A 14,374-nucleotide genomic window follows, 5' to 3' on the forward strand; every position below is an offset into this window, starting at 1 on the left:
GCATAAAAAAAATAAAAGGCAAGGCTCAAGATTTTGAGCATCAATAACTAGGAAGGTTAAGAATCATCAAAAGCTCAAAGATTTGTTTTGCTAGTCATATGCTTGTGGTGTGACTATGTCAAAAAATTCTTGAGACAGAGCACTTAGAGTCAAAGCCAAGTGCAATAAAGAGTATGCCAAAGACTCTAAGTACCACTGACTGGAAAAGTTCAATAAAAAATATTCGAACTCAAAGAGTTTCCAGTTAAGTGCTTGTGGTGTTTCTGTGTCAAACAAAGCTTGAGACAAAACATTTGCAGTCACGTCTAGGCTCAAGGTGCAAAACACCAAAGAAAAAATAAGAAATGTTGTGTTCAAGGATTAATCTGAAGTAAAAATCAAGAGAATTCATAATATTATCCGGATTCTAATTCTGAATAAAATTAACATTCCTAAACTCCAAAGGATAGTGAGATGCCGAAACTATTCATGGTCGCAGTATTGTTAAACCCACTCAGAAAATAGACAAGAGCTTAATTGAAAAACTCAACTCTCATGCAAATTCACATCTCAGGTTTATATTATTTTCGGTAGCTTGAGGACAAGCAACAATTCGGATTTGGTGTTGTGATGCGTGAACATCTTTCTTATCTTTTCTTTGTAAATTTGCATGTGAAATTATTGAATAAAATCAAGATTTAGGTGCTTTAAGTCACCATGAATTCTACTTTGAGTTGTTTTACAATTTGATATATTACAGGTGGCATTTGGGCGAGTTTGACAGAGTCCGTGTAGAAGAAAAGGAAGAAAGTGGATGATATTGTCAACCCTGACCTCCTCGCACTCTAACGTGCATAACTTAAGTTACAAAGGTCCAATTAACGCAGTTCTAATGGTATTGAAAAGCCAACTTTCAGAGCTTTCCAACGATATATAATAGTCTATACTTTTCTTCTGACATTACGGCGTCAAATGCCACCAAGGTGGCGCTAAACTTCATCCAACCCAAGTTTGACGCCAAGACTCATAATATGCCACATTTGATGCGGCCTTGGTGACGCCAAACTTGATCAAGCTCAAGTTTGGCGCCAAGAACTCATAAAGCTCTTCTTGGATGCGGTCATAGTGGCGCCAAACTTGAAATTCTCAAGTTTGGCGCCAGACTCCTAATAACGAATAACACCAGCGTGATCTTTATGATTTCGTTTGATTTAATTTGGTTTTAGAATTTATTTTTTAATTTAGAAAAGATATTTTAGGTTTTAGAAAACATATTTTACATTTATTAGGATTAGATATAAAAGAAAAAGATATCTTGGCCTAGTTCTTCTTCTTCTTCTCTTCAGCACTTTACACTTTTTTCTGCTAGGATTTATTTTCTCCATGAGCAACTAAACCTCCATTATTAAGGTTAGGAGCTCTGTTTATTTTATGAATTAATACTATTGTCACTCTATTTTAATTATTATATTAATTTAAATTCAAGGATTTCTTTCGTTTTTCATCTTATGAATTTGAGTATATTAGAAGATAATTCTTGTTCTACATGAATTCTTGTTGATTCTTGAAAAAGTTAACTATCTTAATAATAGCTTGAAAAAGTAACTTCCTCCTAAATCATTAATTGCCTGAACTTAACGGGATACGTGACATTGTCTTATATTTGGGTAATTAGGATTTTTGTGGCTAATGAACTAGAATTAGACTTAAACCTCTAATCAAAATTAAGTGACCAAGAAATTGGCAGTTGATTAGCTTAGAGGAGACTAAATCACTAAGGAATTAAGGTTTAGTCAATTACAATTTACCATGAATTGAATCTTACATGATTAAAATAGTTGGTAAGAACTACTAATCCAGAAAAATAAATACCTCTGAAACCTTAACTGCTCTCTCATACATTTTTCACACCAAATCTTTGCTCACTTTCTTGAACTCTCTGAAATGTTGTTTAATGTAATTTAAACCCAAAACACTATTTTTCGCTTGTCTGACTAAGTGAATCACTCAATTATTGTTACTTGGACCATCAATCTTCATGGAATCGACTCTCACTCATCTGAAGTATTACTTAGTATGATCCGGTACACTTGTTAATTTAGTTGTTGATTGTAAATTCTGCACTAATCTTCCACCAACTTAGCATAGAAGTTTTCCCAGAGTTGCATGTAAGTGTTGTTCATCGTCTATTGTTTCCTTGTGATGATGTTGAACCTTGAGAAGCCATGTTTTAGAATTTTTTTTCTTTTTTGATTTTCAAAGAGAGTGATCTAAGATTTACATTGGGATTTTAGGTTTTTTATATATTTTTTAATTTTTAATAAAAATATAAAATAAAATGATTAAAAAAAGCTTTTTAACTGACTAGGATAATGTATTGCCACATCAGACACTAGGGTAAAGTACTTTTTTAATCCCTAAGGTATTGGGTCAAAATTAAAATCGTCTCTGACATTTTTTTCTTATTAAAACCATCCTTAACATTACAAAACATTATAAAATCATTCTTTTGTCCATAAACAATATTTTTTGACAATTTTGCCCTTAAAAAATCCTTTTCTTTACCACTAACCTCTCTCTCTCTCTCTCTCTCCTCTCTCTCTCTCTCTCTCTCCTCTCTCTCTCTCCCTCTCTCTCTCGTCTCCTCTCTCTCTCCTCTCTCCTCTCCCGCTCTCTCTCTCTCTCTCTCTCTCTCTCTCTCTCTCTCTCTCTCTCTCTCTCTCTCTCTCTCTCTCTCTCTCTCTCTCTCTCTCTCTCTCTCTCTCTCTCTCTCTCTCTCTCTCTCTGAGACTCTTAATCTCCTTTATCACTAACCTCATAACCACAAAATAAATCAACAATCCATCTATCTCTCTCTCTCTCTTAATCTCCTTCATCACAAACCCCCATAACCACAAAATAAATCAACAATCCAACAACAGTAACAATCATAAAATAAATCAACAATCCAACAATAATAACAATCACAAAATTAACAACAACATAAATTCAAAAAATTAAAAAGAAAGAACTCATGTATATGTTCTTTAAAAATTAAAAAAAGGAAAAAAAAGAAGAACGAAGAAGAGAGAAAGAGAGCAAAGAAAGAAAATTGAAAATATAAAAGAATGAAGAAAATTAAAATCCAAAAGATAAAGTAAAATTAAAGAAACATGATACAGAAGAAAGAAAATTAAAAAAAATAAAAGAATGAAAAACAAATTAAAATATAAAAAATCAAGTTAAAGGAAGAAAAAATGGAGCAGAAATTTGGCTGAAATCCAAAAAATAACAAACTGTTATTTTGACCAAGTTAACCACATTTTTTCCTCTTCCACATACAACACCATACCTTAGTTAAAATCCTTTTATTTTTTTCTTTGTTGGCATTTCCTTTCTGTTCACAACAGCCCCTCCTCGTCGTTCCTTCATTTTTCAATCTCCTAACCTTCTTTTCAAGAAGCGCTTCTAATTCGTCATTCAATTCCGCTGTAAAACTCTCTTCGACGACTACCGCATCTTTGGACAGAATGAAGATTGGATCAGCTTCGTCGTCGACGTCTCCCTCCTCCACCGCGTCGTTCGCAGCGTCGCCACTATCTGTTGCGACTCCTTCTCTGACAGTAACAATAACTGCCTATGGTTCAACCTCTTAAAGAAGCTTCTACTGAATGAAGTCTCTTTATTTTGTGATTCTTTAATTTGTGTGCGATTCAATCTTTGTTTTCGTGATAATGGTGATGGTGATGATGATGGTGACGAAAAGATGAGTGGGTTAGTAGTGTGAGAGAGTAAGAGTTTGGGACAAAGAGAGAGAGAAAGAGCTTCGGTGATGATGATGAAGGGGGTTAATAATAAGGGAGAGTAGAAGTGAGAAAAAGAGGCTCGGTGATGATGAAAAAGGGAGTTAGGGGTTAGTGGTGCGGAGAAATCTTTTTTAAGGGTAAAATCGTAAAAAAATTTGTTTATAAATAAAAAGATGATTTTATAACGTTTTATTACGTTAAAGATAATTTTAACAACAAAAAAATATCAAAAATAATTTTAATTTTGATCCAAAATTTTAGAGGCGAAAAAAGTACTTAACTCTAATAAAAATACAGATGATTGAATAGACAAATTAAGTTTTGTAGAAACCTTAAAATTTAAATATTAAATTTTCCTAATTTGATATTTTATGTGGATATTTCATTTTCTTGACTCTTGTTTCTTTATTAGTGTATCAAAAAGTGGGTGGGGAATTGATTCGACTACTATATTTAATATTTTATTGTCATGTGCGACATATGCAGAGAATATACCTCGTGGTTCCAAAGGTCTGAAGCAGCGCGTTGCACGCCATGTAAGATTCGGCATTATCATGTATAATGTAATGACATAACATAAAGATAAAGTTTTCCTGATGTCCTTTCATAGCCCTAATGGCCAAACCAATTCACACCACATTTTCAAGTCTCAACCACTTTCCACAGTCTTCGTGGTTCCGCCAATAATCACCTTTGCCTTCTCGAGTGATTAGTTTATGATAGAGATACTCTATTTGTCATTAGTTAGTGGTTGCTACTTACCACCTTTATCACATTGTTACCGGTGGTTATCAAGTTAGAAAAAACATTCGTCCAGACCTTCAGCAAACTTGTCCCACTGTAATTCACCCAGCTTATAAATACTACCGAGTGAAAAATTTTACTCACTAAAAAAATACATTTACTCTTATTTTACTTTTTTTTTTCTTTTTTGAATCTTACCTTTCAAAATGTATAAAATACCGTTGTTATTAATTTATTATAATAAAAAAATAACACTTGATCAAAATAGATTTATTGTATTTAGTTTTATTTAATCGACTTTTGTATATATACCAATTGAAGTGAGATGTTTAACTGTCATAACGTGCTCAGAATGAACTACAATGCAACGAGAATGCAACAAAAGAATAATAAAGATATAGACAATGGAGTAGTCGCCAATTTTATTATAAAAAAATTGGATAAAATAATAAATCTGTAAAAAATTAGTTTTTGAAAGATCTATTGAGTTCGGGAGTTTGCTTATACGTAAAGAAGGGCAAAAACAATTCCTTAACACATTTATTTTAAACGGTTACCGTTGAGTATATTATACAAATTATTATAATTTAAATAATAGTTATATTTTATTTTTATTTCAATAGTAAAACGATGATGACATGATACAAATTACAAAAAAATGGCAAACAAAATAGATAAAAACTTAATTATTATCAAAACTCAACATTTTTCTTTAAAAAAATAGAAAAAAAAAACTTGTATTAAGTTATTTTTTTGGGTAGTATATGTGTTAACTTATTTCTAATTATAAGTTTCTAAATAAAATTTTAAATTTATTCTTTTTATTAAAAAAAAAAACTAAAAGGATCATAAAGCATAAAAGAAATAAACCCAAAAAAAAAACTAGGCTAAAAACAAACCTAAAAAAAGAAAACATAAATCTACTCACCCGAACTTACAAACCAAAAAAAAAAAAGACAATATAAAATAAGAGAATATAACCAAAATATAATGAACAAACAAATATTTTTAAGTACTAGTCCAAAGTTAACAACAAAGAAAAAAAAAGTCCAATTGAAGTATGAACAATGGCTTTGTCTTAAGTGGGAAAAGTATATTCAGGTTCTTGGTGGTCTTAAAAGAAAAAATTATAAAATAAAATAGTAAATTATATAAATGCCCTCATTTTCTTCCTCTTCTCCCATCTTCATTTTCTCACATTTTTTTCTCTGTAGCCACCGCCGCCGCCATCGTTTCTGTTGTATCCACCTTCATGACGATCCCGCCTCTCGTATCCACCACCATTGCCGTCGCGGCTAAATCCGCCACCTCCATATCCACCGCCGCGTCTACTTCTGAAGCCACCTCCACCGCCTCCGCCGCCTCTGCTTCTGAAGACACCTCCACCGCCTCGGGATTGAGCCTCATTGACAGTGATGTTATGGCCGTCAAGGTTGGAGCCGTTCATGCCATCAATCGCATCCTTCATGGCTTGCTCAAAAGCAAAGGTCACAAATCTGAAACCTCTGGATCTTCCAATTTTGCGATCATAAGAATCATAATAGTAACAAGAGTAACACAGAGATCAAGTAATGGAAAACAGATCACAGAACAGATCAGAGATCAGATGGATAGTGGTAACAAATTCCAACCCGAATCGGTGTTCAGATTCCGATCGATGATGCATGCAATAAACGGATCTTCGATTCAACGATTTCTCCGTAGGCAGAGAAGGCTTTCTCTAGAGCTTCATTATTGGTGGCCCATGCAAGCCCACCAACGAAGCACCAGAACTCAACATCTGTGGCAGCCATTAAAATATCTAGATAATGACGACAACGACTCGGTGACAGCAAGATGCAGATGAACGACGGCGAGGACGGCGCACATAGAGGCAGTTCGAGAAGATGATGACGACAGCGGCTTCTCGTGGCGGTCGTGCTCCTCCTTTCAACGATGTCACCGGCAAGAGAGGGTGATGGAAAAAAAAGAAAAGAAAGGACAAAAATATAATTTTAAAATAGAAATATTTATAAAAATATTTAAACATATATATAATTATTATATTATTAATAAAAGTTTTAAATCTAAGCCATTGATTCAAAAGTTTAATGGCATGATTTATAGATAATCTTGGACCATAAAAATTTTGAAAATACTTTCTGCACCGAAGAAAGCTCCATGAAAAATACAAAAGAAAAAAAAAATAAAAAAATACATTAGCCACACCTTAGAGGCCTAGATACTCGTCCTCTTTTAAAGTCAAACACACTATGTGGAAGAGGCATTGCACTAATGAATTTTTTTTTTCTGAAATAAAATAAAAAAATATTATTTTCTCAAACCCCATTTTTTAACTTTAACTTTTTAAATATATATTTTTTTGTTTAGACCAAGTTCGTCACACCCTCGAATGAATTCTATACAAATTGTAGAGTTTGTCTTACCCTCGACAAACTCTACTCAAAATTTTCAAAACCCACATTTTTAATCCATATTATCATCTCCAAAATAGCATATAGATCTCCAAATAGTATATATGAGTACACAAAAATGCACAGACAACAAGCATCACTTCTTCAACAATTTTTTAAATTATAAATTAAAAAAACCATATTTAACAATGACAACCATTATCATTGTTTCCAAAAATATACAGGTAAACCGGAATAAGCCATATTTAAGAAGGATTTTTTTAATTATAATTTTAAAAAATAACTATTTTCTAAAAATAAAATACGACTTATTCCTGTGTACTATGGAGACAATAATAATGGTTACTGTATCGTACCCTATAACTCGGAAATAACGACTTATACCTCAGCCACATCAGGTAATTCAAATTCAGGATAAGTCCACTAGCATAACTCACGTTCCCCCAGAATCTCGGCCTCAACCGAGATTCACTCAACGAGATACTGAACAATTCAAAAAACCAAAAGTCTATGAAACAAAAAGGAGGAAATCAATCCCACAACAACACAACAGTAATACACAGAACAAAATATATAACCCATTGATCACGTACTTTCTTTGATAAGTGATTCTTTACTAACTTGAGTGTCGGAGTCCCTTTTGTAGGTACCACGCTCGGGTCTGAGTTCATGAGGATAGTTCCATCTGAGTTTGAGCCGACAGACGCACCAAAGCCGACGCGAAGCCGACTTATAAGCTCGGAGGAAATATCCCTGCAAGAACATTTGGCGCCTACCGTGGGGCCCACGCCTCACTCTCTAGTTTTTCGACCTGACATTTTTATACTCTCTTTGTACTTTCTTCTCTTTTCAGGAACTGCAGCATGATGGACCATTCAATGACCCCTCAAGCTAACCCGACCAATGCCGATCTCTTGGCCGCTAACGCCGCCCTACTAGCAGGAAAATCAACGAAGGGCCGGGTTGTTGGTAACAATGCAGAATAATGGTGAAGGAAAGAACGACGATAAGAAGGCACAACTGACCAACACGGCGAACACCATTCAGAATCAAACGCAAAGACAGATGGGACACCTCCCAAAACAAGACGACAGACTAATCCTTTCTCGGAAGAAATAATGAGTTTTAAAATGCCTAAAAATTTTATACTTCTAATTACCCTAACGCCGTACAAGGGGATCGGAGATCCTAAAGTTCATATTATAAAATTTGAATCTATGATATTTCTTAACAGCGACTCTGATTCTATCTTGTCAGTCTTTTCCTACCTTTTTGGATGGGGCTGCATTACTATGGTTCTCTAATTTACCTGCAGGTTCTATTACAAGCTTTGACGAATTCGCAAAGCTATTCGTTAACCATTTTGTAGCTTCCAAGATTTATATAAGAGACTCCGACTACCTCAACATGATCAAATAGGGACAGCATGAAAACTTAAAGGATTACATGACGCGCTTTACCACAGCGGCCATAGAGATCCCTGACCTCAATCCAGAAGTACAATTTCACGCATTAAAAAATGGTCTCCGACTTGGAAAATTCCAGGAAGCAATAGCTATAGTGAAGCCAAAAACATTGGAGGAATTTAGAGAAAAAGCAACGGGGGATATTGAAATCGAGGAACTGTGTGAAGCTCGGAAAAATGAAAAGCCTCCATCCCGGAAGGAGGAAGAAAAACCTCACAGGTCCCAAAATAAAGATTCCAAAAAGTCTTTCAAACTAACTCCGAAGTTTGACTCATATGCTAGGTTTAACACCAAAAGAGAGGACATCATCAAAGAGATATTGCACAACAAACTAATAAAGCCACCAAGCAAAGTAGGAACATACCAGGATCAGAAGTATGTCGATAGGAGCAAACACTGTGCATTCAACCATAAATTTGGTCACACCACTGACGAATGCGTGGTTGCTAAAGACTTGCTGGAAAGGTTAGCGAGGCAGGGCCTACTGGACAAATATGTCACTTCCAAAACCCAAAAAAAACCAACCAGGAACACTGACAGACTGAGCTATAGCTCGGATCACAAAGAAAAAGGGGCTTGGCAAGGACACGTCGAAACCCCCGCCCCTAAAGAGGTAATAAACTACATTTCAGGTGGTTTTGCAGGTGGAGGAACAACTACCTCAGCCAGGAAGAGAAGTTACCGAGCTATGATGACGATGGAAGGATCTCGCCCAGACTATCATGTCTCGGTCCCAACTCCCCAAATTGCATTTAGCAATGCTGACCTCAAGTCACCCTGCCCGAATTTTGATGACCCGGTGGTGATCTCAGTCTAAATGGGAGAGCTAACAGTAAGGAAAGTTCTGCTAGATCCCAGAAGCAGCGCCGATGTACTATTCTATTCAACATTTAAAAAGATGCAGCTCAGTGACAAGGCACTACAACCCTCGTCTGGAGAATTGGTAGGGTTCTCCGGGGAGAGAGTACCAGTATCAGGTTATGTTTTGTTAAGGACAATGCGAGGGGAGCCCCTGAGCTCCAAAACTTTATACATTCAATTTTTAGCAGTCAATTGTACTAGCCCTTACAATATTATTTTAGGATGCCCATCACTTAACTCTTTTGGGGCCATTATTTCCATGGTCCATCTCTATGTTAGATTTCCTTTGCAGGACAACATGGTCGGGACAGTGTACGTTGACCAAAAGGAAGCTCGACAATACTACAACGCAGGCCTAAAGGCCACCACAAAGGAGGACATACCTAGGGTCCATACGGTGTACAATTCGGAGAGCATACCCACTCTGGCTGAATTGGACCCTAGAGACAACAATAGTCGCCCCTCCCCCATGGACGATCTAGAAAAGGTAAACTAGGCCAAGACGACCAATTTACTAATATCGGCTCTGCCTTTTTCGCAGGAACCAAACGAGATCTCATTAAAACACTGGAAGCCAACACTGACCTCTTTGCATGGACACAGTGACGAACCCAGAAAATTTATGTTAGGGGGGCAAAAATAATATACATTATTATCAAAAGATATATTAATTCAAATTTAAAAAAAATAAAAAGTGCACATTAATTATTCGAATATAAAAAAACTAAAAATTACATATAATAAAATAAGACGAATAAAATATTTTTTTATTATTATTTCTAAAAATAAAAAATATATATTCTAAATTAGTAAATTGATCAATTGACTTTAGAAATTTATATGCAACATAATTACATATAATAAAATAGAACAAAAGATAAACAAATAAATAATAATGATCACTAAATTGATAATAAAATAAAATATATAAATTTATGAAGAGAATAAAAAATTAGATTAATACCTAAACTATAATTGTTTAAATTAAAATTTACAATTGAAAATATCAAAAAGAGAAACAATAAAATTGAAAGATACATAGAGTTATAGAGAGTTATATAAAAAAATATTTAAAATTTACCTTTTGATAAAGAGAAGATGACCCCTAAAAAAGAATAGAAAAAGAAAGTTGAAAATATGAAATTAAGAAGACGATTTAAGAGAATAAATGAGTGGTGATGGCTGAAATTTGAGAATGAAAAAATACTAAATTTGATTACGTTAACTAATAGTCAAAATAATAGAAAGATAAAATAAATTTGGGACTTTAAATAATTAGACTTAATTTATTTGTAGTGTGGTCATTTAAAATTTAAAATAAAGACATATATATATTAAAAAAATCAAAATGGGAGTGGGGGCAAGTGCCCCATTACACTAGCACGTAGGTCCGTCCCTGCATGGACACCAGCTGATATATCAGGAATCGACCCGAATTTCATATGTCACAAACTAGCAATCAACCCCAATGCTCGACCTATAAGACAGAAGAAAAGAAACATGGGCTCAGAAAGGAGAAAGGCAGCAGCATTAGAGAAACAAAAACTACTCAATGCAGGGTTCATACGAGAGCTTCGGTTCTCCTCATGGCTAGCCAATGTGGTAATGGTAAAAAAGAGTTCGGGAGAGTGGCGCATGTGCGTGGATTTCACTGATCTAAACAAAGCATGTTCGAAGGATTCTTATCCAGTTCCGAGCATTGATAGACTAGTGGATGACACCTCGGGTTTCCAAGTATTCAGCTTCATGGATGCCTATTCAGGCTATAACCAGATAATCAAGCACCCAGACGATGAGGAGAAAACAGCATTTGTGACCGACCAAAGTAATTTCTGTTATAAAGTTATGCCCTTTGGACTAAAAAATACAGGCGCTACCTACCAGAGACTGATGGATAAAGTTTTCAAAGAACAAATCGGACGAAACATTGAAATCTACGTTGATGACATGGTAGTCAAGTCAAGCTCAGAACAACAACATAAACACGACCTCAATGAAATCTTCAAACAACTTAGAAAATATAACATGAGGTTAAACCCGAAGAAGTGCTCATTTGGAGTACAAGGGGAAAAATTCCTCAGATTTTTACTGATGAACATGGGGATAGAGGCCAATCCTGACAAATGCCAAGCAGTTATAATAAATATGCAATCTCCTCGGTCTGTTAAAGAAGTCCAACAGCTTACAGGTCATCTAGCAGCTTTATCCCAATTTTTGCCCATGGAAGCAGCCAAGTCATATCACTTCTTTAGCACCCGAGAAAAGCAAATAAATTCGTGTGGACAGAGGAATGTGAAAAAGCATCCACCGAATTCAAGAACATCCTGGGGTCACCACCCATACTATAAAAACCCAGCAGGGTAAGCCACTTTATTTATTTCTTTCAATTTTAGCTAATGCTATCAGTTTCGTACTTGTAACAAGCACAGGAAAAGAACAACACCCGGTATACTTTGTGAGCAAAGTGCTCCAAAATGATGAAATAAGATATCCGACGATTGAGAAACTGGCATTCGAACTAGTCATCACAGCTCGGCATCTATGACACTATTTCCAGACACATCAAATAATAGTCCGAACTGGTCAACCTCTATGCCAAATATTATCAAAACCCGACCTGGCGGGAAGGCTTACAAAATGGTCTATAGAACTCTCAGAGTCTGACATCATATACCAATCACAAGGATCTCTCAAAGCTCAGGCCCTAGCCGATTTCATTTTTGAATTCACTAACGAAAACAAAGAAGCCGAGCCATAGGAGTTGTATGTGGACGGCGCGTCAAATGAAAATAGATATGGCGCATGGATAATACTAAGAGACAACGGCGAAATATAGGTGGAGAAATTAATCAAATTCCTATTTCAAGCAATAAATAATCAGGCCGAGTGTGAAGCATTGCTAGCAGGACTGAGGCTTGCAAAAGAAATAGAAGTGATAAGGCTAAGGGTGTACTGCGATTCACTACTCGTAGTACAGTAGGTAACTGGTAACTTTCATGTCAGAGATCCCCTCTTAGAAAAATATTTGAATACTACTAAAAGCATAATACTGAGTTTCCAAACATTTGAAATATCACACATACCACGAGAACAAAATTGTCGGGCCGACATCTTATATAAACTAGCTACATATAGGCTGCGTTTGTTTATAGAGACAGGATACTGAGACAGGGACAAAGAGACACAAAATCATGTTTGACAGAAGAGACATGGACAGAGACAATGTGTCTAGAGATACTGAATTAGTGTATTTTGTGTCCACCCTGACAGGAAGGACACGGAGACACTAACAAGAGACACAACTTATTTTTTATTTTTTCTTTCATCATTCTTGTTAATTTTTCATAATTATATTTTTTGTTATTATATTTTTCATCTCATATTTTTTCAATGAAAAAAAAATGAGAATCAGTTGGGTTTTCATAAATTGTTCTAGTTTATCACCAAACAGAATACAAGAATACAAAATTTTGTGTCTCTGTCCATCAGTGTCTTGTCCTGTCCTATTTTCAGTGTCTTGTCCTGTTGATATGGAGAATTTAGTGTTGATCTAGAATTTCACAAAATAGAATCTCGTTGCTAGTATAGTCTAAATTAATAATTAACTCCCAATCAAAGTTTAATTTTCAAATACAAATATAAACGAGAGTAATTAAATCTCGGGTCATTCTCCCTCGAACAATGCAATTAAGATGCCACACTCTTGGTTGTGAGGAAAATGGGGTTTTGAAGTATAGAACGAAAGATTAAAAGAACTAAGAAATAAAAGAATTAAGAAATGATTAGAAAGAGAATTAATGCAATTAAAAGGAAAATAAGGTCAACATTAGTGAAAATGCTATAAATGCATAAAAGAGCCTTGACTTGGGAATGAGAATTAAGGAATCCTATCATCGTCATCACCACAACTATGGAAACTATGATGAGTCAATCTCGCTTTGTCAACCCCTAACGTCGAGGAGTAAGTCAAGCAAGCATAATTGACCTTAATCCATAAGTCTTAGTTAAATTACCAATTAACTTGGTAAAAAGCTAGCGTCAATGGAAACAAGAGTCAACTAACTACCCAAGAATTACCACTAAATGTCGAACATTATGACTCTAGTATTCTAGGAACTCATTTCCCAAGCTAAGATGTGAAAACTATTCACAAAATCAACCATAAGCATTCAATCAAGCACATAAGAATCATAAAACATCAAATTCATAAATTAAAAGTTCAAGAAACCAAAATTGCATATATTAATAAAGTAACTTGAACCATAGGAAATGTAACAAGAGAAGTGAAATTAAAGAGGAAATTAAAGAGTACTTACAATGAGATAAGCAAAATCCAAGATCAAACTTGATACTATAAAATGTTACAATGGAAATTAAGTAAACCTAAGAGAGAATTTTCTACTTTACACTTGTCCTACTCCTAATAATGTGTTCTAATCTAATCTAACCTAATGAAAAGGTGTCCTAAGCTAATGCCTTCATGTATAATCATTTCCCTTTGATATAGCACCACAAAAGGCTTCAGCAACTCCAAAAATTAGGCCTAGAAAGCCTCAAATTCGCGAGCCACGTGCTTCATTAATGAAGTCACGTGCTGGTACCTGTTTCGAGGGTTACCTTAAACTGAAGGTTGATCTCAGAGGAGATCTGTTATGGTGGTTGGAGCTGTCGTGTCCGACTTGTTGAGCCTGGAGATGTTGCTGATCCTTGATCACCGGAGGATGGTGGTACCTGCAAGAGACTCCGATGCTTAAGTTAGTACGTGTTTTAAGCAGGTTTTTTGTATAGAATCAGAGTGTGTGTTATACCTGGGTGCTCCAGTGTATTTATAGTAGTGTGGGGTGACCTCCCTTGAGATAAGTTAGTTATCTTATCTTATCTTTTGTGGGTGAGTCCCCTTATCTTTGGCCAGCCGCCTTTAGGTGGGCTGTGATCTTTTGCTTTGGGCTTACTTGGGCCCTTATAGCAATTTGGCCGAGCTCTTTAGGAAGAGGTCGGTGCTGATCAACCTTTATAAGAGGTCGGTCGTTTCTGTCTTCATCCAACCCGGCTCGCCTAACTCGACCCGTGGTATGAACAGTGTCCCTGCTCGAGCTTCGATCTTCCCTTGAGGTCGTGCTTTCCA

General features: G+C 35.4%; 2 protein-coding genes across 2 annotated transcripts; one reads left to right on the forward strand and one right to left on the reverse strand.

The window, feature by feature from the left end:
* Positions 1–353: 353 nt before the first annotated feature.
* LOC130981446 (glycine-rich RNA-binding, abscisic acid-inducible protein-like) lies at positions 354–6,301 on the reverse strand. The gene is made up of 4 exons (XM_057905043.1): positions 6,186–6,301; positions 5,707–6,043; positions 3,407–3,595; positions 354–365 (listed from the first exon to the last, which is right to left on the reverse strand). The coding sequence occupies exons 1-4, from the start codon at positions 6,299–6,301 to the stop codon at positions 354–356; spliced, it is 654 nt and encodes a 217-aa protein (XP_057761026.1).
* A 2,067-nt stretch (positions 6,302–8,368) lies between these two features.
* LOC130981447 (uncharacterized) lies at positions 8,369–9,205 on the forward strand. Its single transcript, XM_057905044.1, has one exon. The coding sequence runs from the start codon at positions 8,369–8,371 to the stop codon at positions 9,203–9,205; it is 837 nt and encodes a 278-aa protein (XP_057761027.1).
* The last annotated feature ends 5,169 nt before the right edge of the window (positions 9,206–14,374 follow it).

This window comes from Arachis stenosperma, chromosome 5 (genome assembly GCF_014773155.1).
Source record: "Arachis stenosperma cultivar V10309 chromosome 5, arast.V10309.gnm1.PFL2, whole genome shotgun sequence".
Classification (NCBI taxonomy): Eukaryota; Viridiplantae; Streptophyta; class Magnoliopsida; order Fabales; family Fabaceae; genus Arachis; species Arachis stenosperma.

Excerpts from the sequence above, each read along its gene's own strand:
- LOC130981446 (XM_057905043.1), bottom strand. The coding sequence starts at position 6,301 with ATGGCTGCCACAGATGTTGAGTTCTGGTGCTTCGTTGGTGGGCTTGCA. Across the intron at positions 6,044-6,185 it reads GAAATCGTTGAATCGAAGAT|TTCTTATGATCGCAAAATTG; the intron begins CCGTTTATTGCA and ends TTACTATTATGA. Across the intron at positions 3,596-5,706 it reads GTGGCTACAGAGAAAAAAAT|GCAGTTATTGTTACTGTCAG; the intron begins GTGAGAAAATGA and ends GTTGAACCATAG.
- LOC130981447 (XM_057905044.1), top strand. The coding sequence starts at position 8,369 with ATGACGCGCTTTACCACAGCGGCCATAGAGATCCCTGACCTCAATCCA.